The 26,594-nt window shown below is 34.9% G+C and overlaps 3 protein-coding genes and 1 non-coding gene across 9 annotated transcripts; 2 read left to right on the plus strand and 2 right to left on the minus strand.

The window, feature by feature from the left end:
- Nucleotides 1-3,977: 3,977 nt before the first annotated feature.
- On the plus strand, nucleotides 3,978-8,394 carry UNE2 (Major facilitator superfamily protein). The gene is made up of 3 exons (XM_059603755.2): nucleotides 3,978-4,312; nucleotides 6,497-7,248; nucleotides 7,702-8,394. The coding sequence occupies exons 1-3, from the start codon at nucleotides 4,004-4,006 to the stop codon at nucleotides 8,138-8,140; spliced, it is 1,500 nt and encodes a 499-aa protein (XP_059459738.2). The 5' UTR covers nucleotides 3,978-4,003; the 3' UTR covers nucleotides 8,141-8,394.
- A 171-nt stretch (nucleotides 8,395-8,565) lies between these two features.
- LOC132189171 (S-adenosyl-L-methionine-dependent methyltransferases superfamily protein) lies at nucleotides 8,566-14,252 on the minus strand. Its single transcript, XM_059603756.2, has 8 exons — nucleotides 13,978-14,252; nucleotides 12,988-13,091; nucleotides 12,704-12,844; nucleotides 12,194-12,278; nucleotides 11,415-11,608; nucleotides 11,169-11,280; nucleotides 9,293-9,400; nucleotides 8,566-8,917 (listed from the first exon to the last, which is right to left on the minus strand). Exons 1-8 carry the CDS (start codon nucleotides 14,152-14,154, stop codon nucleotides 8,777-8,779), a joined length of 1,062 nt encoding a protein of 353 aa, XP_059459739.2. The 5' UTR covers nucleotides 14,155-14,252; the 3' UTR covers nucleotides 8,566-8,776.
- A 2,466-nt stretch (nucleotides 14,253-16,718) lies between these two features.
- On the plus strand, nucleotides 16,719-16,791 carry TRNAK-CUU (transfer RNA lysine (anticodon CUU)). Its single transcript has one exon. It is a non-coding gene; the product is annotated as a tRNA-Lys (tRNA).
- Nucleotides 16,792-17,777: 986 nt separating this feature from the next.
- Nucleotides 17,778-19,966, minus strand: LOC148583894 (DNA-directed RNA polymerases I, II, and III subunit RPABC5-like). 6 transcript variants are annotated; one of them, XM_088510545.1, is made up of 6 exons: nucleotides 19,683-19,966; nucleotides 19,509-19,574; nucleotides 18,989-19,048; nucleotides 18,799-18,857; nucleotides 18,154-18,248; nucleotides 17,778-18,048 (listed from the first exon to the last, which is right to left on the minus strand). In XM_088510545.1, exons 3-6 carry the CDS (start codon nucleotides 19,022-19,024, stop codon nucleotides 18,023-18,025), a joined length of 216 nt encoding a protein of 71 aa, XP_088366671.1. In that variant the 5' UTR covers nucleotides 19,025-19,048; nucleotides 19,509-19,574; nucleotides 19,683-19,966; the 3' UTR covers nucleotides 17,778-18,022. The 6 variants fall into 6 exon arrangements, with proteins under 6 accessions (XP_088366671.1, XP_088366674.1, XP_088366676.1 ...); XM_088510548.1 differs by having other exon boundaries at nucleotides 19,509-19,569; nucleotides 19,683-19,965; XM_088510550.1 differs by having other exon boundaries at nucleotides 18,989-19,141; nucleotides 19,509-19,569; nucleotides 19,683-19,965.
- Nucleotides 19,967-26,594: the final 6,628 nt, after the last annotated feature.

Raw genomic sequence — 26,594 nt, forward strand, 5'->3', positions numbered from 1 at the left:
TGAAATCTGCGTACGTTGTACGAATGCAATTATATGCGCCCTCACTTGTCCCCAAAGAGATTATGTATTGCATATGATGACCACCCACCACCCTGCACCCCCCCGGTGGTCGCTTTCTCTATTATTCACCCCACCCACTCTTTTTACTTTTATCAAACCAACACCTTTGTTTTTTCCCTCCTCAAATTAGTCTAAATAATTTTACGCCTAAATTCTAAATTTAATCTTTTATATGCCAACCCAAAAAAAAAAAAGTTTTTGAAAGGACCATCTATATTAGATGAAACAAGACATCTTGTTGTCGGAATAATGAATAACTATTAGGTCTCGAGACAGCTAGCACAAGAGAAAAAAAAAAAAAAACTAAACTAACTCAGTGGTGACAATAGTTTGGCATTGAGTATGAAGAAAAATGGTGATTAGCGTAATAATGATGTGGCTTTTCAATAGCAAAAGGTGAAAATCGCATCCGCATTTGATTGCATTTACTTTATAACGTTTGATGCGGCAAAATTGAATGATTCAATCGATATGAAAAGTAAATTTATTCTTCATAGCCTGTGCCCTTTCAAGAAGAAAATGAGAGAGATTTGAAACCTCACAACTAGGCATGTCACCATTTGATGGACCAAACCAGTCAAGAGGATTGCGCCGATCGACTTTTGACAGATTGGTGCGGGGCAAAGGGACGACAATTGGCTCCTAAGACTTTGAATTCCTAAATCTATTTTTCAATCCGCATACGCAATAGTCAATCAAATTAGTTCTCTCCCATTTTTAATTATGTAGTAAATATAGATTGAATTATTGTTATATGTGTGTACGCACGTAAATGTGTGTTTGTATAGTAAATTTATATGCATACTATAAAACATATATATAAACCCGAGATTTAATGATTTAAGATTCAAATTATTGTATTTAATTAAATCAACTGGCATGAATTTATGAAAAATTAATGGTTCAGGATATTAACTTTATCTTTGAATTAAATGAGCAACTCGTAAACAAGCTCATAAACAAGCCCATATCATGATGTTCATATATATGTTCATACTTGAACAAATTATTTGACTCAATAAGCTCAAGGTCAAGGTCAGCTCGTATTCAAAATTATTAAATTAGCAGGATATGAACATTCAATACTTAATTCGACTACAACCCTATTTAGGTCTACTCTCAAATTATCTAGGGAAGACTTTTAAGTGATTAACAAAAATTTCTCAAAATTATATGAGTGCAGAGCGAAATCTTAACATGCTTTTTTTTTCATGAATGAAAAATAAATTAAGAAAGAAAACAAAACAAAAGATACAAGAAAAAGAAGGTGGTTCTTGTTTTTTTTTTTTTTTTTTTTTTTTTTTCTTTTTTGAACAAAGAGAAGGTGGTTCTGATAATAATTAAATAGAATAGTCAGGAGATAGCAACAAACAAAGGTGACAAATTAATAGTCTTCGTAAAAGTACAAAACAATAACCCAAACCAAGGAGCCAAACAGAACACAAGAAGAAACCAATAATAAATAGGAAAAGTGCTGCAAAAGAGAGAGCAACAGAGTTTCAGGAAAAAAATTCCCCCACGAAACAACAGTACTTGTCCTTCCAACAGTAGACTCTCTGTCTGACATCCACCACGATAACCTCAACTACTCTCAACAAGTCCCTCTTCTTCTTCTTAAATAATCATCTCAAATTCCTTTATTTCCAAGCCAATCCATTTCTTTTCTTTCTTTTTTTTTTTAGTCCGGATATTCGGGCTCGTTTCGACTAGATCTCTAAAACAGTGCTTTAAATTTTTGCATTTACAGTAAAAGGGTTGAACTTTAGACATAATGCCCCTACCCCAGCCAATCTATTGGAATTTCTAAGCAATTTTCAATTCAAGCAATTAGCTATATTATTTTATTTTTTTGTTGGTTTTTGCAATTATGGATCAGACATGTAATTGTCCAAGCAACAATGACAGAGTATGTTGTACCTGAGATGGTGGCTCTCTTTAGTCTTTATCCAAGTAATGGGAAAGAGGACCGAAATTGTGAAGTAGGGTTTCTTTGGTTCAATTAAGAGTATAGGGACTGGAACTGTAGTAGATTTGATTGATCTGGAACGGTAGTAGATTTGACTGATGTGAGAAAAATGTACGAATATTTTGTATGAAAAGTGAAAAAAAAATAAAAAATTGTAGTGGTTTTTTTATTTAAATAGTAATAAAAAGTTATTGATGTAATGTAAAAAGTAAGAATATTAAAGTTAATTTTAAAATAAATTTTTTTGGGTCTTTGGGTTTAGAATTTTCAACATATATCAAGGAAAAGATGACCGGAATAGGGGAGGTTGCAGTGCCAAATAAAAGAATGTCAGATCCTAAAATGCTATTTAAGGAAATCTTTACTTTAGATTTTTTTCTTTTCTTTTTTATATGTCCGCACAAGAGGGAGAAAAATGATTCGAACTAGTGATCTCCGCTTCATTAGGCGTGATCCCAACCGATTGAACTACCTCTTGATGACACTTTAATGTTACTATACTGTATAAACCGCAAGTAAAAAAGGATTGCTCGATATTTCCAGTTTCCAGGATTGCTGGAAAGCCCCGTCAACTCGTTTAAATTTAACAAGATAATCCTTAATCAATTTCAACAGAACCTGCAAGATAATCCTTGGCGAAGAGCTATATTAAAATCATCCATACCTTAGCTTTGTGATTTTGATAAACCGTTGTTCCTTTGATCAAACTTTTTTTTTTTTTTTTTTTTTTTAATGATGTAAAGTAGAAGTAAATATAATTTATTGAGTATTTTGTGTTTTGAGTTATTTGTTCATGTTTTTGTTTTTTTAGGCATGGTCTAACAAATCAGGATTTTTTATTTTTATTTTTGGTAAATTACTCTATTGTAATTGAATTCCTAACGGCATTCAGATTGGTTTATGCATATTTTTATGTAAAATGGTTAATCAAAACCTACTTTATCTAATTTGTCTAAAAAGTTTTAAAAGACATCATATATCTCATTATCTATTTTTTATTTATTTATATGATTTAAATATTATTTATCTATTTTTTTATAAGAATTATATTTTTCCTAAAAATCATATTTTTCAACTTCTGGAAAAAGAGAGATGTGGAGAGAGAGAGAGAAATAGTATATTAATGAAATTGATGTGTAAACAGTGTTTGCTAACATATAACGGTGCACTATTTACAAATGCAATAAGAATGTATTTTACATTTAAGATGTATAATCTAATGCAAAATGATTAAGCGAATGTGAACGCTCTAATCGGATTGGTGCCGTTAGAATGGACTGAGCGTGCTGTAATTTTTTCAGTTTTTCCTTTTTTTTAAAATAATAATAATAATAATTTTGGGTCTTCGTTAAAATGCTCTTTTGCTTACCCTTTTCAGTCCTCGTTTAGACTTCACCTAACTTCACCTAATCAAGCTGTGAAACCTTCACAAATGTTCCCTCTGAAGCCATCTAATTTGACTTGTGAGATAAACAAATTAATTCAAATTCTACAGCATTCTTTTTTTTCTGATACTCATAAACAGTCAACTTACGCATGCTCGCCTTTATAAGCGGCGGCCTTTTTGATAAGTTTTCCGGGTCCAGCCCATCAATGGTTGAGCCTGGCCCATGGATTCTGGGCATCCAAAGCACAAAGCCCTATAAACTCTTACGCAGGCCCCATTTCACAAAGTCAAATCGCTGACCCCTTGACTAAGCAAGCAAATATGGAAGGACATCAATTTTAATATAAAATTAACAAGTTAAACCAAAAATTAAATTAAGGGAAGAGTCAAGCCCACCAAATACAGCGTTACATCACTCCACCCATGACAGTCTTACACGTAGCACACGCGGCCTTCCCCTAAGACTCACCCACTTGTCATCTTTACTCTTCCATCTTTTTCCCTTCACAAGACATAAAAATAAAAATAAAAACACCAAAAACCGTGTAGTCAATAGAAAAAAGGAAAGAGAAGTCAGAAACAGTGGGGACATGATGTTGGGAAAAGGAAAGATGAAGGCGGAGACGGTGACTCTGATTCTGGTGAATCTTGCCGGGATTATGGAGAGGGCAGACGAGTCTTTGCTGCCGGGTGTGTACAAAGAGGTCGGTGCGGCGCTTCACGCCGGCCCAACGGGCCTGGGCTCTCTCACTCTCTTCAGGTCCATAGTACAGTCAGCGTGCTACCCTGTCGCCGCCTACCTGGCCATGCGCCACAACCGCGCCCACGTCATCGCCCTCGGTGCCTTCCTCTGGGCCGCCGCCACTTTCCTCGTTGCCTTCTCCTCCACTTTCTTTCAGGTTAGGAATTAAAAAAGCACACCCAATTGCCCATTTTTTATTGGGTTTTTTTTTTTTTTTTTGGGAAATCCTTGTTTGGTTGCTGAGAATTCCCTGATCAAAAAGCTGTTTCCTTTTTCTTGCCATTAAAATAGATAGCTAAATATGAATATGGTAGTGATTTGATTGGTTTCTCATTTCTGGGGGTCAGTTTTGAGAAGGTCTTTTGGATATGGTAATTGGGATCAATTAGGTAGCTGGAACATTGAATTCCAAATATTTCGGAGGTCTAAATGTTTACAATTTTGGTATGTTTAAAATATTAACATTGATTAAACCTAAAGGAAAGAATTTGAGTATATTCGTTTCCCATAGAGTATATGCTTCTGAAAATTAGGTAGCTTCATTGAAGGAGGAAGAGGTTGGCGATGAAAAAGTGAGGTCAGTTGGAGTTTGAACTTTGAAAAATAGGCAAAAATTGAAATGAATTATTCCTAGAATTTTGTAACACTAGCTTGACATAGTCAGAAGTTCTGTACAAAATTCATTAAATATGAAAATTATTTAAAAAAAAAAAAAATTTATTTAAGAGTCATTCTTTTTCCTTTTTGAGATGCACAAGATTAGAAAAACACTTGCAAGCAGAATACATACTATTTGTACTAAAATCAAAATGAACTAAAATATAAAGGTTAGAGCAATAGGACTTAGCACTTGATGATAAGTGATCACAACTCTGAACAACGGTGTCTACAGAATGATCAAAAAAATATTAATATTTAACCAACTAGTTAACAAAAGAGAGAGTAAAAATTACAGTAGATATGTCCAAAGAATGTATGAGAGAATATATTGCTTTTGTAAATAGAGATAAGGTGGCAGAGAAACATAGAGTGAAATGAGAGTTTGTTAGAGTAAAATCAAAATAGAAAAGAAGAGGAAAGAATTAAAAAATGAATCAAGATAGAGGTTAATACATTTGATGTTTCAGCTCTCATAGAAAGAGAGGTAAACTTTTTAAAAATTGCTTTCTATCGTCATATGACAATTAGGTAGGTGAAATGATCCTTATAAAGAAAGAAAATTCCTATGGTCAAAAAGGGTTCTCATTCCTCTCTCTTCTTTGCAAACTAATTATTTTTTTAGCCAAGTAGTTTTTTTTTAATAAGTAATTGAGATATCATCATTAAAAGCGTAAGGCACCCCAAGTACATAGGACGTATACATGAGAAAACACCTAACTAGAAAGAGAAAAAAGAACAAGAAAATTATGATAACTAATCACCAAAGGAGAAACAAAAACTGTTGTCCAAAAATATAGAGTACAAAAAAAATAACAACTTAATTTTCTCCAATGTCCTCTCGCAGGCCCCTCTAAAAGAGGTTGTTCATTATTAGATTCTTCTGCAGTGTCTTGGTTCGCAATGATGGCTTTCATTTGCATTGGAAGAGTGTTTGGTAGAATAAGGTTCCTTTGAGGGCGGTCTTTTTTGCTTGGTTTGCGGCTCTAAAAAAGATCCTTACCATGGACAAAAGCTGTTGTATGTGTAAATGGAGAGTCCGTGAACCATCTTCTTCTTTATTGTAAGGTTGCCGGCGCCTAATGGGATGGTTTTTTCTGTTGATTTGGGCTGTCTTGGGTTATGCCTGGACAAGCAATCGACTTCTATGCTTGTTGGTGGACTATTGGTAGCACTCAAAGTACTGTTATGTGAAAGATGGCTCCTTTGTGTCTTTTGTGGTGTCTATGGTTCTTAAAAGGCATTTATTTCTTAGTGGCCTTAGGCATACAATTTAATTGCTTAGCCATATAGCTGGCCCTACATGCATAACAGTCTTAACAGACTAGAAGAAGTTTTCACTTCATCGAGCCTCTGATGGCTACCTTGTCAATTCAAAACAAGAACAATACTAGTGATGAAACCATGAATAGTCATAAGATTCACAACATTTTATAGCCGTTGAGGGTTATGTGATGGTATATAGATTCTGTTGTGAAATGGGGTTTCAACCAGTTCCAGACACCCAAATTCAAAGTTTAAGCATATTCTTCCCTTACAGTCATAGAAGGTATATTTTAATGCGATCTATAAATGTGTTATACTTGGCAAATATATGAAGTTTTAGAGCTATACAAGTGAGTACTATCCTTGGCATGCCAGCTGATTGTATCCGCTTTAAAGTCATCCATCTTCTGTCAAACAGGTGGCCATATCTAGAGGTTTAAATGGGATTGGCCTTGCACTAGTTGCACCTGCAATCCAGTCACTTGTTGCCGACTCAACTCATGACAGCAACCGTGGTATGGCTTTTGGATGGCTTCAACTAACAGGCAACCTTGGTTCAATTATTGGTGGACTTTGTTCGGTATTGATAGCTCCAATAACATTCATGGGAATCCCTGGTTGGAGATTGTCCTTTCATATTGTCGGAGTAATCAGCGTTATAGTAGGGATTTTGGTCCGTCTTTATGCCCATGATCCACACTTTTCAGATAGTGGTACAGTAGCTAGAGATCCAGTTCCAAGCAAATCTTTCAGGTCAGAAGTGAAGGACCTGATTCAAGAAGCAAAATCAGTTATTAAGATTCCATCTTTCCAGATTATTGTGGCACAGGGGGTCACCGGTTCATTCCCCTGGTCAGCTCTGTCATTTTCAGCCATGTGGTTAGAGCTCACCGGCTTCTCCCATGAGAAAACTGCGTTCCTCATTGCACTGTTTGTGATTGCTAGTTCCCTTGGGGGCCTATTTGGTGGCACAATGGGAGATATCCTTTCCACTCGCCTCCCAAATTCTGGAAGGATAATTCTAGCACAGATAAGCTCAGCATCGGCTATCCCTCTAGCAGCAATACTTCTCCTGGCTTTACCCAATGATCCATCTACAGCAGTGGTCCATGGTTTGCTCATGTTCATCGTTGGCTTCTTCATATCCTGGAATGCTCCTGCTGCAAACAAGTAAAGTCTTACAAACTCACATCCTTTCTCCTTCCATCTACTAAAATAAATTCACATATTCAGAATTTACGCCCAAATAATCCAATAATGTCACAAGGCATTTGGGTTTTTTTTGTAAATAAATATATTCACTTTGATAACAGGAGCATTTGCACACAAGTTGATAATGTAAAAAATGGATTCTATCATCAAAGTAACCAGAATAATCATAGAGGTGGCAACTATGTCATTATGAAGAAAGAAAAACATCATAGACTTGTTAAGATGGAATTGTTGCACTTCTTGTGATCAGTTATTTTCATGTAATGCAAAAGCTCAAAGAAAAAATTATTAGCTTTTCATGAAGGGATGATACTTAAAATGATGTTATCATAACTAATAAGTGATGATTTTAATTATAAAGATGTTTTCATTACTCATAAGTTGCTGATTTTGATTAGATGGTGTATGCAGTCCAATTTTTGCAGAGATAGTTCCTGAGAAATCCCGAACAAGTGTCTATGCTTTGGATCGTTCTTTTGAGTCGATACTATCATCATTTGCTCCCCCTATAGTTGGGATATTGGCTCAACATGTTTATGGTTATAAGCCAGTCTCCAGAGGATCCAGTGAATCCGAAGAGATTGCGACGGATAGAGGGAATGCTACATCGTTGTCCAAGGCACTCTACACAGCAATAGGAATTCCAATGGCTCTCTGTTGTCTCTTCTATTCGTTTCTCTATCGCACCTACCCGAGAGACCGGGAACGCGCCAAGATGGAAGTTCTGATAGAATCAGAGATGCAACAAATGGAGCTGGATGATTCACCCAGAGGCGGAGAGTTTGATCTTGATGACGAAGAGAATATATTGCTTTACCGCCAGTTGACATTCTCCAATTTAGGGGAATAGTAATCCCAAAAGCCAGAAGCTGACCTAACCAAAGGCAGCATTCCATTGAAGAAGCTCGCCTCATGGGAAATTTCAAAGCGTTTGGTTGGTATTAATCAGAGGAGAACTTTTCAGCATTGTTTATGAGTGTACCATATTATACGGAAGCCACATACACATCATCTTCTGATATTCTTCAGCCTGAAAGAAATGTAGTCGACAAGAACTCATTGAAAGGTTTAAGACTATTGAATGGGGTCTTCGGTTTTGTTTGCCAGATTTCGCGGCGTATTGAGTTCCCAATTTTGTCCATTTTTTAGCAACAGAGTTTAGTTGTGTAGCAGGAAATGTCAGCGGTGTATAGCCCTTTTTTAGTTTTGTTTTTGCCTCGATTGTCTAAGAAGCCTTTGATCTGATATCTTATACACAAACTTATGGTAATAAAATGATTGCAACAGGCTCATGTATATAGAATGGAGTACAAACGATCTACCATATAAACATATTTATTATTATTATTATTTTTATACAAGACACATGATTTTGATAGACTTAATAGTATCTGGTAGATATGAAATTTGGCATGTCTTTAACTTGTAAGCCAAAATAATTTGTAATTTGAGGGCACATGATGGAGAGGAGCAGCGTGCCAAATACTTAGATGGGTTTCGAAGCAGAGATCATCACGAAACGCCTATTTCTTATGCATGTAAAACCAACTAGCCCACAGGCTCTGCACAGTTCTTCTAGTTCCCGTTCAGATAAGAAGATGTGGCTGCCTGATATTTGTGTTGTATTCTATAGTAAGAAATAAATAACCCACCATCAGCAACAGATCAATCACAGCAACTATAATGATGATTGCAAGTTAAGTCCCTTTTCATAAAACTCTTCACACCAGCTTTCGCAGCCTTTTTAAAACAATAATATTCTTGCTCAAAGTTGGGAAAATCTTTCTTGTTTAGAAACATCTTTGACAGCAAAATAAAAGAAGCCATGATAGATCTCATATCCAGCAACAACACCAGAAACCATGATGATAGAAGATAAACAGAAATCAAGTCCCTTTTATCTAAACTACAATTATGATCGCAAACTATCCATTACAAAGAAGCATTTTGAATCAAATTGCCGATCAACCGCCATGCCCGATTCAAAGTTGAGAACGCTTACCTGTCGTACAGTCTTCAAAAATGGAAGGAAAGAATAAGGCCCATCGAGTATGTAGGTGGTAGCAACAAACACTCCTCCAGGTCGCAGAACTCGACTTATCTCAGCTACCTAAAAAACCACACTACCAAATTTATGTGGAAATAAAGAACATTGGGACCTGAGGCATTATAGTAATATTAGAAGAAGCGAAGGGGCTACAGCACCAGAAGGTGCTTATAGAAATTATATAGGATTCCTTAAGTTAAGAGATCCACCAGTAGATAAGTCTTCACATAAAGACTAGACAAAAATCTGACACAATAGTTTTTGACCCTTCACACAATAGACTTGAACAATGCACTTGGCACTAACTAAAGGTTGGCCTATGAAACAAGTTAATAAGTTCAACTGCTCTCATGTTTCTGTCGATATTTTTTATACAGTAAAGCACAAGAAAGATGTGTGAGGAAATGTAGTCAAGGTAATTGCAGAGAAATATTCCATACAAAATAAATAAGAAATATAAAAATAGAAGTGAGTTTCTTTCTTTTGGTCCATTTGATTTAAGGGAGTTATTTCCCAGCAAAGAACATTGTTGTGAAAAAGTATTTAATCAGAAATCTTTTCTAGCTGTCATGTTATCAATCTGTGCAGAATGAAGTTCGTCCAGAGAGATTCAAATGCATAAATGTAAAACCTTTAGGAGGTCAGCAGATTTTAAGAAGGAAAAAAAAAGGCTTTCTGTGACATTCGAAGTCTACTACACCCTCTTCCCTATAACTAATCTAAATCTTTTAGTAAATCAAAAAATATACAGGTACTTCAGTGATCTCAGGGTAATCCTAATTTCTTTGGGACTCTTACTGCAAAAAAGAGAATGAAACATCCAGCAATGAAAAAGGAAATAAAGAATTTGAATTTCAACAATATATTTTGGTAAGCAATTTTCAAGATTTTGTCCATCATGGTTTTTTGAAGGTACAAAGCAGGTTAGAAGTTGTTGTCATCCTTTGAGAAACCATTAAGGCACTAGAAGTTTTTGCTGGCACTCGAGTTTTCTGTCATCTTGGAATTTTCCTTTTAAACTCACCTTGATATGTGAACTCACATACCTTTAAATCAATAAATGGCCGTGATAGGCTACAAATTATGTCAATAGCAAAGCCAGAAATTTATCTTTGAGGGAGCCCAACAAATATGTAATAATTAAATATTTTTTTATTCTTTTTAGTACTGTATATTTTTCTCTATATAGTAACACAAAGAAGACATTATAAATATAATTCAAGATGCAAAAAATATTATCAACCTATTTGTTGACCTAGGGATGCAAGTCCATGACAGTGAAAGATGACGAATTGTAGAAGATGGTTTTCTCTCCTTTACCAAGAACTTGGCATACCCGAGTCATGGTCATGGAGGAGAGAGAAAGCATAAGATTAAAATGAGGGTTAAAGGGACTTGAGGGAGGGTGGAGGAAAGCAACATGTTCTAGATTTTAGAAGAAGACATCCCATGGCTTTTAGAAACTTTGGAGATCAAACTTTTTGGGTTTTGAAAGAAGCACTTTTTTAGAGTTTTTGTGCCTAAATTTTTGGATTTTAAAAAGTCTAGATTTATTTTTTTGGTGTGTGTGTGGGAAGCGGGCTAGCTGGTTTTTTTCAGATTTTTGGGAGGTCCAAAGGAAGTCTTTCAAATTTATATGGGGGCCATGACCCTCCCTCCGTCCACCATTGCATTGCAGGTTATGCCTCAGATTACAGATTCATAAAGGGAGGAGGTACTTCTTGGCTAAAAAGGTCAGTGGTCCTCTATGAGTTGTTTCTGTGCCAATATATAGGAACCCTATGCAAGAGGAACAATTAGCCTGAAAACCAATATATAGAAGAATACTCACAGCTGCTGATGGTGACGGCCAACAGTGTAGAGCAGCACCAGCATGCACAGCATCAACAGAACTTGAAACGAAAGGAAGCCTAGAGATATCAGCTCTGACCAAGATCAAATTCCTAACAGAAAACCAACTCAATCAGATTGAAAACTCGTATTATACTTATGAAAGATCACTTGTCTTATGAAATGAATTTAAATTTATAAGTATTCATAAACAATGAATTTTAATTTATAAGTTAAAACTTTATACTCTTTGGGAAAGTTCCTCTCCTGCTCAATGAATTCATAGCATTGCTGCAACATGTTCTCTGAGTAGTCCAAAGCAACAACAAGGGAAAACAATCCACTCTTGGCAAATAGTCTAGAAAATAACCCACTTCCACAACTAGCATCAACAATATTTCCCCCTAAAACCGGCTTTAAGAAATCCCTCATCAATTCAAACTGCAGTCAGATCAGCACCTGGTTAGTAACTCATCAATCTTAAGAGGATGCATTAGCCACAAAAATCCACTAATGTCTGTGTCTATTTTATGCCACCTCAATATTATTTGAAAAATATGATGAAACAGATTCAATTTATGATTACTAACATTTCAAATGGGTCCTTGTGTATTTGGAGGCACTAAATTCAATATTCTTTTTCACACATCAGATATCTTAAAATCACTTGCTTTCATTTAATAAAAGCTACTATCATTGACAGCAGGGCTTCCACTTTCTTTGATGATGCTATTCTAGAATCAAGGATTTTCACTTCACTTACAAAAAAAAAAAAAAAAAAAAAAAAAAAAAAAAACAGGATGGGTTGATTTAAACTTCCACAGAATGTCCAAGAACACTTCACATACTAAGTATCTGTTGGACATGCTTTCAACTGCATTGCTCAAAGCTGCAACTTCTTTTTATGATTGCATAAGCTTTACAGGCTATATCCATAAAATAACAGTAATTGAAATGTAGTAAGAAGCATTTAGTAAATCTTTATGCAACAGAGTAAACAAAGAAATAGATAAACTTGTAAATCACCTCTTTTTCTGGTCCTGGAAAACCACCCCAGACAGAAAAACTTTGACGCCAGCCCCTCTCATATAGAAACGATATCAATGGAAGCCTGATCCAGTAAACGATACCACAGTATGATTCAAATTAGACAATCGGACTGATGTGACATTATGGATTATGCAGGAAAGCACCTAAAGTGGCAGCAGCAACAATATTTGATCTATGATCATGCACTATCCGTGCCATAAAAGCGAAAAATACCAAGGTTGACAATGAAGGGCCTATATATGCAGTGAATTTCTTAACCAGAAACTGAAATGAGACAATATTACTGGAATAAACCCAAAAATGAGCCTAATATCCTCATATTCAATTCACAAATGCTTGCTGATATGGAGAAACTGAGTGAATTTGCATCTGAATATTCTTCAACCCTTTGCTTTCTACTCTAATCCATCCCCAAATACATGCACTCTAAAATTGAAGAATGCTACTGAAGGTCATATAATCTCGATTGATAAACAATGTGCCCACCTGAAAAGCTCCGTGGAAAGTGGCATTGGCTCACCATAGTTCTTGGCCCCGCTAGATGCCGTCAGGTCTAGATGTGTTTTGCTGCCAATATAAGATTTCTTACAAGTGCTACATTGTAAAGTAGACCCGGCTGCAGACTCTCTGCGGAAAATTCATTTCGATGCAAACGAATAAAAAATTGAGTGCATTGCAAACTAGTGAAGCAAAACAAATCGAAGATTGAGTACACTGCAGAAATTCCCAAACAAGTAATCCAGAACCATTCCATTAATGAAATTACTTACACAGATAAGACTGGATTGCCAACCCACGTTAAGGAGTCATAGCATATGGGACAAGCTAAAATGTTCTTGTTGGTGCTTACCTCCTTTTCAACAACAACAGGATCCTAAACATAAAGAAAATTATATGAAATAATAGAGAGCCAGATAATTGTACAGATACTAACGATCATATTCATACATAAATAATTATCATTTCTGATTTGTAATTGGATTGATTGTGTAGCACACAAATGTAAACTTGAATAAATCAAACTTTAGAGCGCCCAACTATACAACCACCAAACCAGACATTCAAAATTTTCATCCCCCCTCTATTTCTTCCACTTTCTCACCAATTGTGGACTCAACTCAAATATGGGTCCTAAATTTCAAAAACCCATGCAGCTATGGATGTTTTGGGCGTTTGGAGTTTGTAACGAGTGTCAATTTCATTGAACAAAACAAGGTAAAACTTTAAGTTTCTTCACATAACCAAATCGTGAATTTGCATATGAATTTGTACTGAAATCAAAAACAAGAATAAATTTGCTTCCAAACAAGGAAATCCTCTCCATTTCAAATGAGTTTGGTGGTATCATGTCTAAAAGTATGTTTTTTTAGAATATTAATTAAATAATTAAATATTACATTTATTATTTTTTATTAGCTTAAACTTTTAAGATAAATATTGATTTAATACAAATATCAGAACAAATGTCATGGAACCATGTCTTCGTTATTAGCTTCTTATTTCAATTAAATATTACGGTCATGGACAAATTTTCCTTTAACCCGGTCACTAAAAGTAAAATGTATTAATACATATTTTTCTACTAATGCTATCGAAAAAAAGCAGAAATATATGCAGCTTCTCCTTAGCATATGCTAAGGAACACAAGTAACTTTTAGAGAGAGGTAGGAGGAATTTCCTGTTTCTAGGAAATCTCTGAGGCATTCAATTTCAAGAATATGACAACAACGGGAAAAGGAAAAGCGAAAAGCATTAGTTACCGCTGGCGACTTGGTTTCCACAATGACAGTTGAAGAAGAAGAAGAAGCTCGAACTTGTGTGGCGAAAATGCGTTTTTCCAAGACTCGTGAGGCAGAGGATTTGAAGAAATAACGCCTCGAGTTACCGAGTTGTCTCGGAAGGAAAACCGATGAGAGGTTGCTCATAGCTCCCGCCATAGCTGCGCGTGTTTGCTAGTTTTCTGCTTTGAGATTCAGTTTTCTGACAAATTTTGTTTCGAAGAGGGGAACATGTTCTACCATTTGCCCGAATTTGTCCTTCCTTTCTGGATGTTCACCGGATTTTTTTATTTTTTATTTTTATTTAGGGTTAAATACTAAATTAGTCCCTAGGGTTTCACAACTTTATTTTTTCTCCCCTGGGTTTTCATTTTTATCACAGGAGGTCCCTGTGGTTTTGATAAGTGACCAAATTAGTCAATCCGTTAGTTGACCGTTAGTTGACCGTTAAACTGGACACGTGGACCAATCAGACGTCGACACGTGGCACATATATTAATTTTTTTTTAAATTTTTTTTTAATTAAAAAAAATGTTTTTTTTAAAAAAAAAAAATTAAAAAAAAAAAAAAAAAAAAAAGAAAAATCGTAAAAAACTGGGGGTGGCCGAGCCACCCCCTTGGCAATTTGGGGGTGGCTCGGCCACCCCCTTTGGCCATGGGGGTGGCCAGGCCACCCCCATCTGGCCGGATGGGGGTGGCCGAGCCACCCCCTGGGCACCAGGGGGTGGCCGAGCCACCCCCTTGGGCCCCAAGGGGGTGGCCGAAACCACCCCCGGTTCCCACTGGGGGTGGCTCGGCCACCCCCATGGAGCCTTGGGGGTGGCCGAAACCACCACCAATGGTGGTTTCGGCCACCCCCAAGGCTCCATGGGGGTGGCCGAGCCACCCCCAGTGGGAACCGGGGGTGGTTTCGGCCACCCCCTTGGGGCCCAAGGGGGTGGCTCGGCCACCCCCTGGTGCCCAGGGGGTGGCTCGGCCACCCCCATCCGGCCAGATGGGGGTGGCCAGGCCACCCCCATGGCCAAAGGGGGTGGCCGAGCCACCCCCAAATTGCCAAGGGGGTGGCTCGGCCACCCCCAGTTTTTTACGATTTTTCTTTTTTTTTTTTTTTTTTTTTAATTTTTTTTTTTAAAAAAAAACATTTTTTTTAATTAAAAAAAAATTTTTTAAAAAATTAATATATGTGCCACGTGTCGACGTCTGATTGGTCCACGTGTCCAGTTTAACGGTCAACTAACGGTCAACTAACGGATGGACTAATTTGGTCACTTATCAAAACCACAGGGACCTCCTGTGATAAAAATGAAAACCCAGGGGAGAAAAAATAAAGTTGTGAAACCCTAGGGACTAATTTAGTATTTAACCCTTTTATTTAAAAGAGCCTTTCCGAATGGCGCCTGTCGGCCCAGTGCCGGTGTGGACGTATTGGGCGTTGGCAATATGCTAGACACTAGATACCCCATTTTGTTAAATAATTGGATAAGAAAAGCGTCAGGTTTTAAATGAATTTTAAATTTCATTTTTAAATTGCCATAGAATATAGATTATCTAATCCTATCTATTTAATTTTTTTAATATATATATATATATTTTAAGATTTGATATTGATGATAATATTAATATAATTTTTTAATATATATATATATATATATATATATATATATTTTAAGATTTGATATTGATGATAATATTAATATAATTTTTTGTACATACTGTTATATAAAATAACAAATATCATCCTTTCACTTTCACATGGCCACATGAGTGTTAATTTAATGAAAGCCCCTACGATCAGGTTTATTTTGATAACACCTCTTTTGCAGTCTCCAATTATTATGCGACACATTATCAATTTAAGAAAGATGCAAAAAATAAAAGCGAGAACAATCACACTAAATCAGAGGAAAATAAAAATAAAAAAAAGGTAGCCTCCGTGGGTCTCGCGGATGGCTGGCGGTGAATGCCTTAAACCTCGCCTATCGTGACCTGCCTCAAAACTCATTTCTAATGCCTCAAAACTCGTTTCTAATGCCTTAAAACTCATTTTTTTGATTTAAAACTAAAACCTAGAGGTGGAAGGTTAATCATTTAGGGATTTTAACCCTAAAATTTAGTGTATTTTTGTCCAACTTATTTTTGTGCACTTTTTATGTTTTTGCTTATGTATCGGTTATTAATTGGAGGCTGTAAAAGTGGTGTTATAAGGATGGTCCTGATAAAAGGTTTTCTCTAATTTAATTCTTACACTTTACATATGTGACAAATCAAACCCTTCATTAAAAATTCTTAGTTAAATCTATTGCAATTAAATATTAAATAATATGTTTATCCTTTAATATCTATTCAAATTACAAAACAACTATTCATCCTTAAGAGCATCTTCAGTAAATTAGATAAATTGTCTACATTAGCTAAATTTAGCTAATATTGTCCAATTTTTTACCTCCAATAAATTAGTTAGAGGCTAGTTAAAATACATTTGATACTACTGTAAGTCTGTAAAAAGAATAAGTAAAATAGAGGAGAGTACTTTTTGATTATTGCTGCCTTGCTGGGAGTGATCCACGCCACATGGAATTGGGGGATGGGAGGGTGACAATAGTATAATTAGTATTACTCTATTGCTGAAAATGCTCTAATATTCGTATTTCAATATGTTAAATACAATTGAAATTATTATTAAATTTAGTATTAAGTAAGAATTTCGGCCTACTAAGTCAACAGCCCGTCTAGCTCAGTTGGTAGAGCGCAAGGCTCTTAACCTTGTGGTCGTGGGTTCGAGCCCCACGGTGGGCGTTTGTGGCCTTTTGTAATCTCGCTCTTTTTCACCACGTCCACTTCTTAATGGGACAAAATGAATCTACTAATAAAAACTACTTCTTGGTGGTTATGCAGAAAAATAAGCCACAAGCCACAACTTTTTTAATTTGTGAATCTGATTACATAAAGAGTAATGCTTAGAAACACATTTTTATTTGGATTTCATCCCCATAAAAAAAAAAAAACTTGTTTGCATTTTTTTAGAGACAGTGCATTGTAGTAATCTCCACTTTCACTTAGGTTGTGTTTTTATTGCAGTTATCCAAGACTAAGAGGATGAAAACTATATGTTTGTTTAATTAAATTTGACCCATTTAAGTGGTTCATAGAATGTCTACGTTTATCCTCCTACCGACATAACATCCTTGGCCCATCATTAATACAAAGTCAGACCCCGTCCCTATTCTTTTAATTTAATCATTAGTTGATTTTGAGATTAACTGATGTTTAGTTATTAAACTATTGTAATCAACTGAAAACACTTGCTTTACTTGAACAAAAATTAACAATGTTGATGGAGGAGGCACAACTCGCTGACGATGATCCTGAGTTAATTCTATTAACATCAAGTGGTTAGGCTGCTATGGCTGAGGATTAGCACATAAACAAAGACTAAGCCGACAACAGAACTGAACATCATCCAAACATAAAGAATTGACTACATTGCTGGTCGGAGAACAACATCTAAACTACTTTTGTTCTTATATGATCTCTATTCGACGTCAATTCCACAAAGAATATAAAACAAAATGCCTTTCATTTACGCCTTGGCGATCCAAATATTTCTTATCAAAATATTTTCAAGAAATTTTATATACCACTTATCATACTTTTATTCAATACGAAAAATGTATATACCATACTTTTATTCCACTTTGTTAGTGTGCTACTATCAGTCCGGTCTTGAAGCTTTAAAGAATGGTTGATTGACAGTGTTACATGAGCAAAGCAAAATAAAAAAAAAAATATTGTTGTATAGCATTAATCATTCAACTACTTATCAAGAAGCATAACCATATCAGGCAACAAACATATTTTAATCTAGTCAGATAGGTTCATAACTCATACTTATCAAGAACATTCATGATGCTAACTAAAGCAAGAACATAATGTTCTCCAGTGCATTCCATAAATTCCATAAAACACAGACAAAAAAAGCACATGGCTTTCAGTAACACCAGCTTCTGTTCACTTGTAACACCTTTAATCAAGTGTTGTCAGTCCTCTCCAAAGCTGCAAAAAAGTGCAAATGTCAGTAGCAGTAGAGCCATAAGCATCCTCATAAACTGAACTGTTGAGAGAGACAGAGAGAGAGCGAGAGAGAGAGAGAGAGATTACTATTGTAATTCAGAAGCTTTTCAATGAGATCAACATGAGTCATGAGCATTCGCCTACAGCAATAACGAACCAACCCCAGTGCATCAAGAGCGTCTCTGCGAACCAAGTAATCAGAAATCAGTACCATCAAGTAATATTCACCTTTTAACACTCAAAACTAATACTAGGTAACAAGGATGTCCACACGCAAATGCGGTCATATGTGTGCAGAATTAAATTACCTCTGAAACTTAGCCAACATTGATCATAATGTCACATTAACAAATTGGCACAACAATCACCCACAACCATTGATGTATGGTACACTTGTAGATACACATCACCCAATTTATTAGAGTATACAAGTGTGGGTGCGAATGGCTAAATCCCACACCAGATAGTAGACACAAGAGTGAGCAATTGAGGAAAGTCTTAACATCTTATATCAAGATCTTACTTTGAAACTTAACAAAGTGGGGTATTGAAGCTAATAATGGCGTACAGCAAGTTGTACAATGGTGGTCTTTTTCATAGTTTAAATGACACAATGTGTGTGCATAGATGACAAGTCAATCAAAAATGATGTCTCTTTCCCAATTGGAGCTGAGACCAAGTGTATAATACGAACAAATCCACAAAACCTCCATAAGTACAAGGGGTTCTCACCCTTCAGAATAATCTGATTGGAGAAGGTCAAGATATGTGTCCCACTTGTTTCCAATCACCTAAAGAACACAGCAAATTTCACGTTTATGAGCCATTGTTGAGGATTAGCGAAGTTAAGGAGTTTTCTGAGTAACAAACTTAGGTTTTATTTTGCAATTACATTGAAGTAGTTTTGGAGTAAAGACAATACCTTGCCGCAGGTAAAACAACGAACTGGAATGATCATCTTTGATTGCCTAGGGTTGTTGCTCTGTCACAGCCAAAACGTGTAACAAAAAAACTGAAACACTCAATAATTTTTGTATTCACTAATATGTATCTCACAGCAAGATTGCACCACTAGCTGTCACCACAGAAAATGTGGTTGGTAAGTTAATGCTACATTCCCCTTATTCACCTTCTGATAATGCCAAACCCGTATCAGCAACTTTATTCTAAAACTGAGAACAGCAACTTATCTCACACCAAAAATGGAAAAGAAATTCACAATACAAAGGGAATTTTTCAGCCTTTTCTTCCTCAAATCAACAAACCAAAACCGATTATCGTACAAATAGCTAATGGGATTGTCAAGGAAGATATAAAAATTAATGATAACCAAAAAAAAAAAAAACGAAATAGGTCAAGCCAACTGCTGTTCGTGACTAGCAGGGAAAGAAAAATGTGAGGAAATCAAAAGAAAAAATCGAAAAACAGAGAGAGAAGCTGACCTCTTTTGATGGCTCGGATCGTCGGTGGTGGTCACAGACACACACACCCAAGTTAGGGTTTCTTCACTAACCCGCAAGCAAAATTCCCAAATACAGTCAAACATTCCAAAATTAGGGTTTATTAACAAAATCGAAAGAGAGGTTGACTGAGAGAGAACGGTGTGAAATTTTTACCAAGATTGTGGTGGAGGGGGCGTCGCACGGTGGCCGAGAGTGATGGTTCGTCTTTTGATGGCTCGGCTCGTTGGCGCTGGTGGCTCGTCGGAAGCGGGGGCGTGTGATGAAGGGAGGAGAGGGAGGAGAATATTGGGGGGAAAAAGATTTGGGAATTGTTTTTGAAGGGGGCCACGTCAGCTGGGACGGATGCGGGGCGGGAACGAGGGTGACGAGTAGAATAACTCGTCACGGTGGGCTTGTGGCTTTTTTCACCTCACTCTCTGTTACCACCTGGTCCGGAAAATAAAGAAAAATAACTAAAAACAGGTTGAAAAAGTTCCGTTTGAAGGAATTTTTGTTTGTTTTTAAACTGTGAAAATACAAAAGAAAAAGATTTTGTTCGATCCCAGCTGATTTTTAACCCTTTTTTTTTTAACTTGTATTAATCAATCAAGAGATAAAATAGATTGCTCCATCAAAATTATATCACGGTCAGAAATTTCTCCCTCCAAACATGATTAGTGACTTGTTGAATTGCCAACATCACTTGTCTATGAGCTGCATTATTGAGAGCTTGATTCAAATGAAAGCACTTCCAACTAGGAAAAGAATGCAGGGTCGTCCTCATGTCTTCCACCAGACGCCCAGAACGACTCCAATTTTGCTCAATTGAATTCACTGCATTCACAACCTAAAGTGCGTCGCCCTGGAAGCATATGGCCTGCACATCTAATTCTTGGCATAATCTAGCCGCACAGCAAGCTGCTAAAGCCTCACCAGTTGTCGGTTCCAATGTGCCAACATGGGTAGTGCACCTTGCCGCCAACATCATTCCCTGTGAGGGGTTCACAGGGAATCAAATTTATTGATTTAACCGTTACACATCATTCTTGGATCATTTTCGCATCCTCACTTTTAAAAATTACTATTAGATATGTCGGATTCAAAATGGCGTTTTTGAAAATGTGAGAGGATGGGAGAAGAATCATAAGAGAAAATGAATAATTTTCCGTCATATTATAATTTTACTGTTTAATTGATTTTTTTTTTCTTCTTTTTTTCATTTTTAGGTTTGGTTTGTCATCAAGTATTTCCATAATTATTGTATTTTTCATATTTTTGGTCTGTTTGAGATTGCAATTTAAAAAATTGCGTTTTTTAAATCGCTACTTTTTAAAATCATAAAAGCGTTTGGTAATAAAATATGTTAAAAATTATTTTTTTTTATCAAATATTTGTTATGCAAAATCATGATTTTATTTAAATTTGCCTTTTTTTTTTTTTTTTTTTTTTTTTTTTTGGCAAATAAGCACCCCATAACGGTATAACCTGCTTATAAAAACCGCTTGCGATTTTTTCCCTATTTTAGATTAAGTGTTATTTAAATTGCTATGTCAAATAACTTACGTTTTGCGATATCTTTTAAAAATGCAAATTATTCTTGCGAAATCGCAATCTCAAACGCACCCAAAGTTTAGGATCATCTTAATGGAAATAAGAAGTTTTTGTCATCAATAATATATCAATTTTCTCTATTAATTTGTGTGTTGATTTTTGTACATTGAGAACACAATTTCTCTTTTGATGTCTATCCATTTTGCTACGTCTAAGTCCACTTCTAGAGCCTTAAATGGGGACCAAAGTTTTTTATGGTTGGGGGCCATCCCCTTAACCTGCTCCTTTGTTTTTATTCTTTAGTTTTCCGTCAATTGGTGGCTTCTTATTTCTTTAAGATGGCACGCCACCAGATGAGAACAAGCCTCCAATTGATGAGGACAAAGTTAGCAGCTATGGTTTTATAAGCTTATGCCAAATGGCCCGTTTACAATTTTTTTTTCTTCTTCTTCTAATAAAAAGGCTGGCGGAACAAATCAACTCTGACTTCTTTTATTTCAGTGTGACCATAATAGCACCAAAACATTAACTGTTTATTCCACCAAACTCAACTCCACCAAAACTTCAATAAAAACTAAAGTAGTTTACACCCATGTCAAATGGCACATTGACAGTTTATTCCTCTTTCTCGCAGAAAAAGAAGGCACATATTTTTTTTGCTTTGTGAATCTGATTAGATAAAATCTAGATATATTATTATTATTAAACACATTCTCATCCATGCAATTCACAATGAGTGGTACTGAATGAGCCACCTCATCTCAATGCATTACAATAAAGAGAAATGCTACTAAGGGTGCGTTTAGGATTGTGATTTCGTAAAAATAATTTGCATTTTTAAAAAATATCGCAAAATATAAGGTGTTTGACATTATGATTTAAAAAGCACTTAATCTAAAATAGGAAAAAATCTGCGATTTCTATAAGCAAATTATTATTATTAAACACATTCTCATCCATGCAATTCACAATGAGTGGTACTGAATGAGCCACCTCATCTCAATGCATTACAATAAAGAGAAATGCTACTAAGGGTGCGTTTAGGATTGTGATTTCGTAAAAATAATTTGCATTTTTAAAAAATATCGCAAAATATAAGGTGTTTGACATTATGATTTAAAAAGCACTTAATCTAAAATAGGAAAAAATCTGCGATTTCTATAAGCAAATTAGGGGGTGCTTATCTGAAAAAACAAGAATTTAAACTAAAATCATGATTTCGCATAACAAATATTTGATTAAAAAAAAAAAAAAATTAACATGTTTTACCAAACGCCTTTACAATTTTAAATACGCAATTTTTAAAATTGCACTTATTGAAACCATAATCCCAAACAAACCCTAAGCATTCTCTTTTTTTTTTTTTTTTTTTTTTTTTTTTTTTCCGTTGATGGTGGTTATCAAAAAGGCAAGTGAAAGAGACCAACTCTGATTTTTCTACTTGGATGTGACTATAATAGCACTTACTCGTTAAAGGGCTCCCCTAGACGATAGGAATCGTATACTCTCTCAAATTCAACTAAACTATAACATAACTCAACTCTACCAAAACATCAATAAAAATTAAAGCAGCTTACTCCAATGCCAAATGGCACATCAACAGTAAATTCCTCTTCTTGGTGTTTATGCAGAAAAGGAAGCCAATTTTTTTTTTTTTTATTTGTGAATCTGATTAGATAAAATCTAGATATATTATTATTACTAAAACATTCTCATCTCAATGCATTACGAAAAAGAGACGGAAAAAGAGAAATGCTACTAAGCATTCTCCTCCTCCTCTTCTTCTTCTTATTATTTATTATTATTTTTTTCTTTATGATGGTGGTTATCACAGCAGAGGCTAGTTTGCTTGCACTTATCCGAGACAATGACAACTATAAATGGTTGGTTAATTAATTTGACCCATTTAGGTCGATTTATATAACGCATTGGTTCATCCTCCTGCCGACATGACATCCTTGGCCCATCATGAAGACAAAGTCAGACCCCGTTCATATTTAGTTAATTTAATCATTAGTTGATTTGGGATTAACTGATGTTTAGTTATTAAACTATTGTAATCAAGTGAAAACACTTGCTTAACTTCAAAATTTTGGACGGTACTTCTTGATGTGGCTTCGGTTGTTAATGGAGTAGGCACACAGTGAAACAGGACACGACTCCTTGACAATGACCATGTTTTAATCCCAAGTGTTAATTCTATTAACATCCTGCGGTTAGGCTGTAATCCAGACCATTTCTGATATTCTTTTTAAATGCAAATGGGAAATTTAATAGCGTATAAAATGCAAAAATGCAGCTATATATATTCAATATTACAGGTCGGTAAAGTTAGGTGACCTTGCCTGCTGGATTTGTAAATATTTCCATTATATTATTTAACAAATGTGATCTTATTAGTATATAAAATTAGCATGTATCCTTTAACATTTATATATATTTTTAGGAATAAAACATGTACTCCATTTAAACTATTAAGCAATTTGCAATGTCTCCATAAACTTTTAATTAGAGCAATATCTCCCTAAACAACGAAAAAAAACACAATGTACTCCCTCCCTCGGTGCGAAAAACAACCTTCAAAAAATTTAGAAAAAATTAATTAAAAATGAACATTAATAAAAAATTAATAAAAAAGGAACATTAATTTTTGACTCACACCAGTCCCACCTAAGGTCATTTTTTCGAATTTATAAAGATATTTGTCTTTTTGAGAATTTTTAAGAGTGTTTTTGTCGAGGCAAAATGAGTACATGCATTGTAATTTTTTAGCAATTTTGAGAGATATTGCTTCAATTGAAAATTTCGAAGAAATAATACAAATTATCCGGTAGTTCAAAGAGGTTAAAAATACTTTCTTTATATATATATATATATATATATATATATATGTTAAAAAAAAAGAACTACACAAACTTTTAATCTTACACTCTCAAACCCATATTCTAAAAGTAATTTTTTTTTTTTTTCTAATAGTAATTTTGGATACACTAAGAAATAGAAAATTTTAGGTACTCTCTTAATGTTCTTATGATGTTTTTCAAATTGTAATGTGACTTTTAAAATTATCAATAAAAATTAATAATAATAATTTAATGATAATTTTAAACTTTATATTATAATTAAAATAACACTAAAAATACACTTAGTATTGCTCATGAGAAATAGTACACGGTGGCGCATGAGGGCCATGACCGAAGTTTACACTTAAAACATCGTCCCTTTCATGTGGCACACTCACCTACCTTGTCGAGTATGTAACCTGGTGTTCCAGTATCCCGTCCTTTTTATGTAATTTGTTCAACCTTGAATGGGCAAGTAAAATAAAAAGGAACAATAAAGTAACCGACAGCTGTGCTACTTACTCTCAGCCGTATGTGACCTGTGAACTAAATGATGATGATGATGGTAGCCATAGTGATATAATTGTGCAACCTTGAGAAGATGACATAGAGAAATCATAAACCTAGTCAAGGCTGACGTTGCAGCTCGATCGAATCATCCCTTTTTCTTCTGTGTGTGTTGGGTATGTTCCAACTTCCAAGTTAGGTTCCATTACGCTGTGCCAGATATCACTCAAAATCGTGGGTCCCTTCATATTATCTATTTTAATTTCTTTTCTTTTCTTATTTTTTTAATAAAAAAATTTTAAAATTTGAAATAAATTATTATGGTGTTTTATATTCTTATTCAATTTTCTCTCCCACGCCCAAGTTTTGGTAATCATGAATCCCATTATACACGGACGTGGGTTACCTTCAAAAGCTGATGAAATAAATAAATAAATAAACCAAGGACAAACCTTTTTCCAACCAAATTGAACACACACAAATGGTCCCTCTTCCCCCCCCTAATGAAACCCTAATCAATAATGAGAAATATTAGAGATTATTTTTTAGTTTTCAGCTTTTAAAATTACTATTGAATTTGAAATTACTGTTAAATTTTACTTTAATTGTGATTTTGAAAGCTGCATTAATTTAAAATGATAAAAAGATAGTTCATAACATTACTACTCATCGCCAATAAGGTCATGGTACGTTTTTTAAAATACTCTCATTTCTTGGTGCTCAAAAATATGAATTTGTTTACACGTTTTCAAATTATATTTTTTTTAATGCACCATTTAGAGCATGTTTGTGATTGTGTTTGAGAAATAGAGCTTTTAAGTCAAAATACGCTTTTGGCAAAAGCTTTATTTTTAAACTTTTGTCAAAAATGCGTTTTTGTTATTTTTAGGTTTTTTAAACAATTAAAAGTTTTTTTTTTTCAAATGGACTTTTAGACTTTTTAAATGGACACTCAAACAGGCCCTTAGAGTACTTTTAAATGCTTATGTGTTCTGGTACACGAAATGACTATTCCAATAAATAGTCTTGAAGAATGAAAAAACCTTGAAAATACACTAAAAAATTGTGATAATATGTACTTGATAGTTACCAAAAAAAACAAGCAATTATTTTGTATTGACTCTTCCAAATTCAATCTTAGGATTCTTGCATATTTAACTTTACTCAAAACATTCAATAAGTGGTTTTTCACTGTAGTTCTTGAATTATTTTCCTTTCTTGGTAGTGATCTGTTTGGTTTGCTTAGTCCAAAAAACCAAAAAGCATGAAGAAAAATAAGTAATGATGTGATGAAGTTGGATTGAAATTTCAAAAACTTAAACAATTAAATATCACAATAATTGTCTAAATTATTAATAATTTAAATAGCTAATGGCTCTTGAAAGGAGTTTTTGGTAATTGTAGGACATCAGGAAATATAAACGTCCGATTTGCCAGCAACAATGTGGATTATCTTGTCTAACGGATAACTTTATCATTACGTCACATTCTCGTATAACATATTCCTACCAGTTAGAGGACGGAAATACCCCTGTTAAATTACATCCCTACCCTTATTTCTGGTAAGAGTGCAAGTTGACAACCCTTTCAAAGTTTATCTTCCATTATCACGGCCTTACTTTTTCCGAGCAAGAAATTTTGGTGAAGAACGAGTAAATGTGTACAAAGCCGGCCCATAATAGAAGGATCTGAAATGTCATCATCGATGCCCATTCACAACACGTGAAACTTTTCTTTGACGTGCCCCACGAATGAAGCATTTGGGATTGGATTTCTCAGTGCCTCACATGGGTCGATACGCAAAAAAATAAAAAATAAAATTCTATTTTCATACACCAAGTGTCACGTGCTGCGAAGAATCACGTCACGTTGAAGATAAAAAGACGATGTATAACATTAGAGCTTGTTTGAGATTGTGTTTGACAAATAAAATTTTTAAGCAAAAACTTTATTTTAAAAATTTTAACCAAAATTTATATTTTCATACACAAAGTGTCACGTGCCACGGAGAATCACGTCACGTCAGCTTTGGAGATAAAAAGATGGTGTATAATGCAAATTAATTATTATTATTTTTTTTCATTTTTTATTGTTAAAAATGATCATAATTATTGGAAATAACTATTTTGAAGTTACAATTGAAAACGGAAAGATGGTTTTTTGGTATTTTAATGTCAATTATCGA

Source organism: Corylus avellana, chromosome 9, assembly GCF_965113065.1.
Source record: "Corylus avellana chromosome 9, dhCorAvel1.hap1.2, whole genome shotgun sequence".
NCBI lineage: Eukaryota > Viridiplantae > Streptophyta > Magnoliopsida > Fagales > Betulaceae > Corylus > Corylus avellana.

Excerpts from the sequence above, each read along its gene's own strand:
- UNE2 (XM_059603755.2), top strand. The coding sequence starts at position 4,004 with ATGATGTTGGGAAAAGGAAAGATGAAGGCGGAGACGGTGACTCTGATT. Across the intron at positions 4,313-6,496 it reads TCTCCTCCACTTTCTTTCAG|GTGGCCATATCTAGAGGTTT; the intron begins GTTAGGAATTAA and ends TCTGTCAAACAG. Across the intron at positions 7,249-7,701 it reads AATGCTCCTGCTGCAAACAA|TCCAATTTTTGCAGAGATAG; the intron begins GTAAAGTCTTAC and ends TGGTGTATGCAG.
- LOC132189171 (XM_059603756.2), bottom strand. The coding sequence starts at position 14,154 with ATGGCGGGAGCTATGAGCAACCTCTCATCGGTTTTCCTTCCGAGACAA. Across the intron at positions 12,279-12,703 it reads CTTTCCACGGAGCTTTTCAG|GCTTCCATTGATATCGTTTC; the intron begins GTGGGCACATTG and ends TTACTGGATCAG. Across the intron at positions 11,281-11,414 it reads GAGAGGAACTTTCCCAAAGA|GAATTTGATCTTGGTCAGAG; the intron begins GTATAAAGTTTT and ends GTTTTCTGTTAG.
- LOC148583894 (XM_088510545.1), bottom strand. The coding sequence starts at position 19,024 with ATGATCATTCCAGTTCGTTGTTTTACCTGCGGCAAG. Across the intron at positions 18,249-18,798 it reads CAATCAGATTATTCTGAAGG|AGACGCTCTTGATGCACTGG; the intron begins GTGAGAACCCCT and ends CTTGGTTCGCAG. Across the intron at positions 18,049-18,153 it reads AAAGCTTCTGAATTACAATA|CTTTGGAGAGGACTGACAAC; the intron begins GTAATCTCTCTC and ends ACTTTTTTGCAG.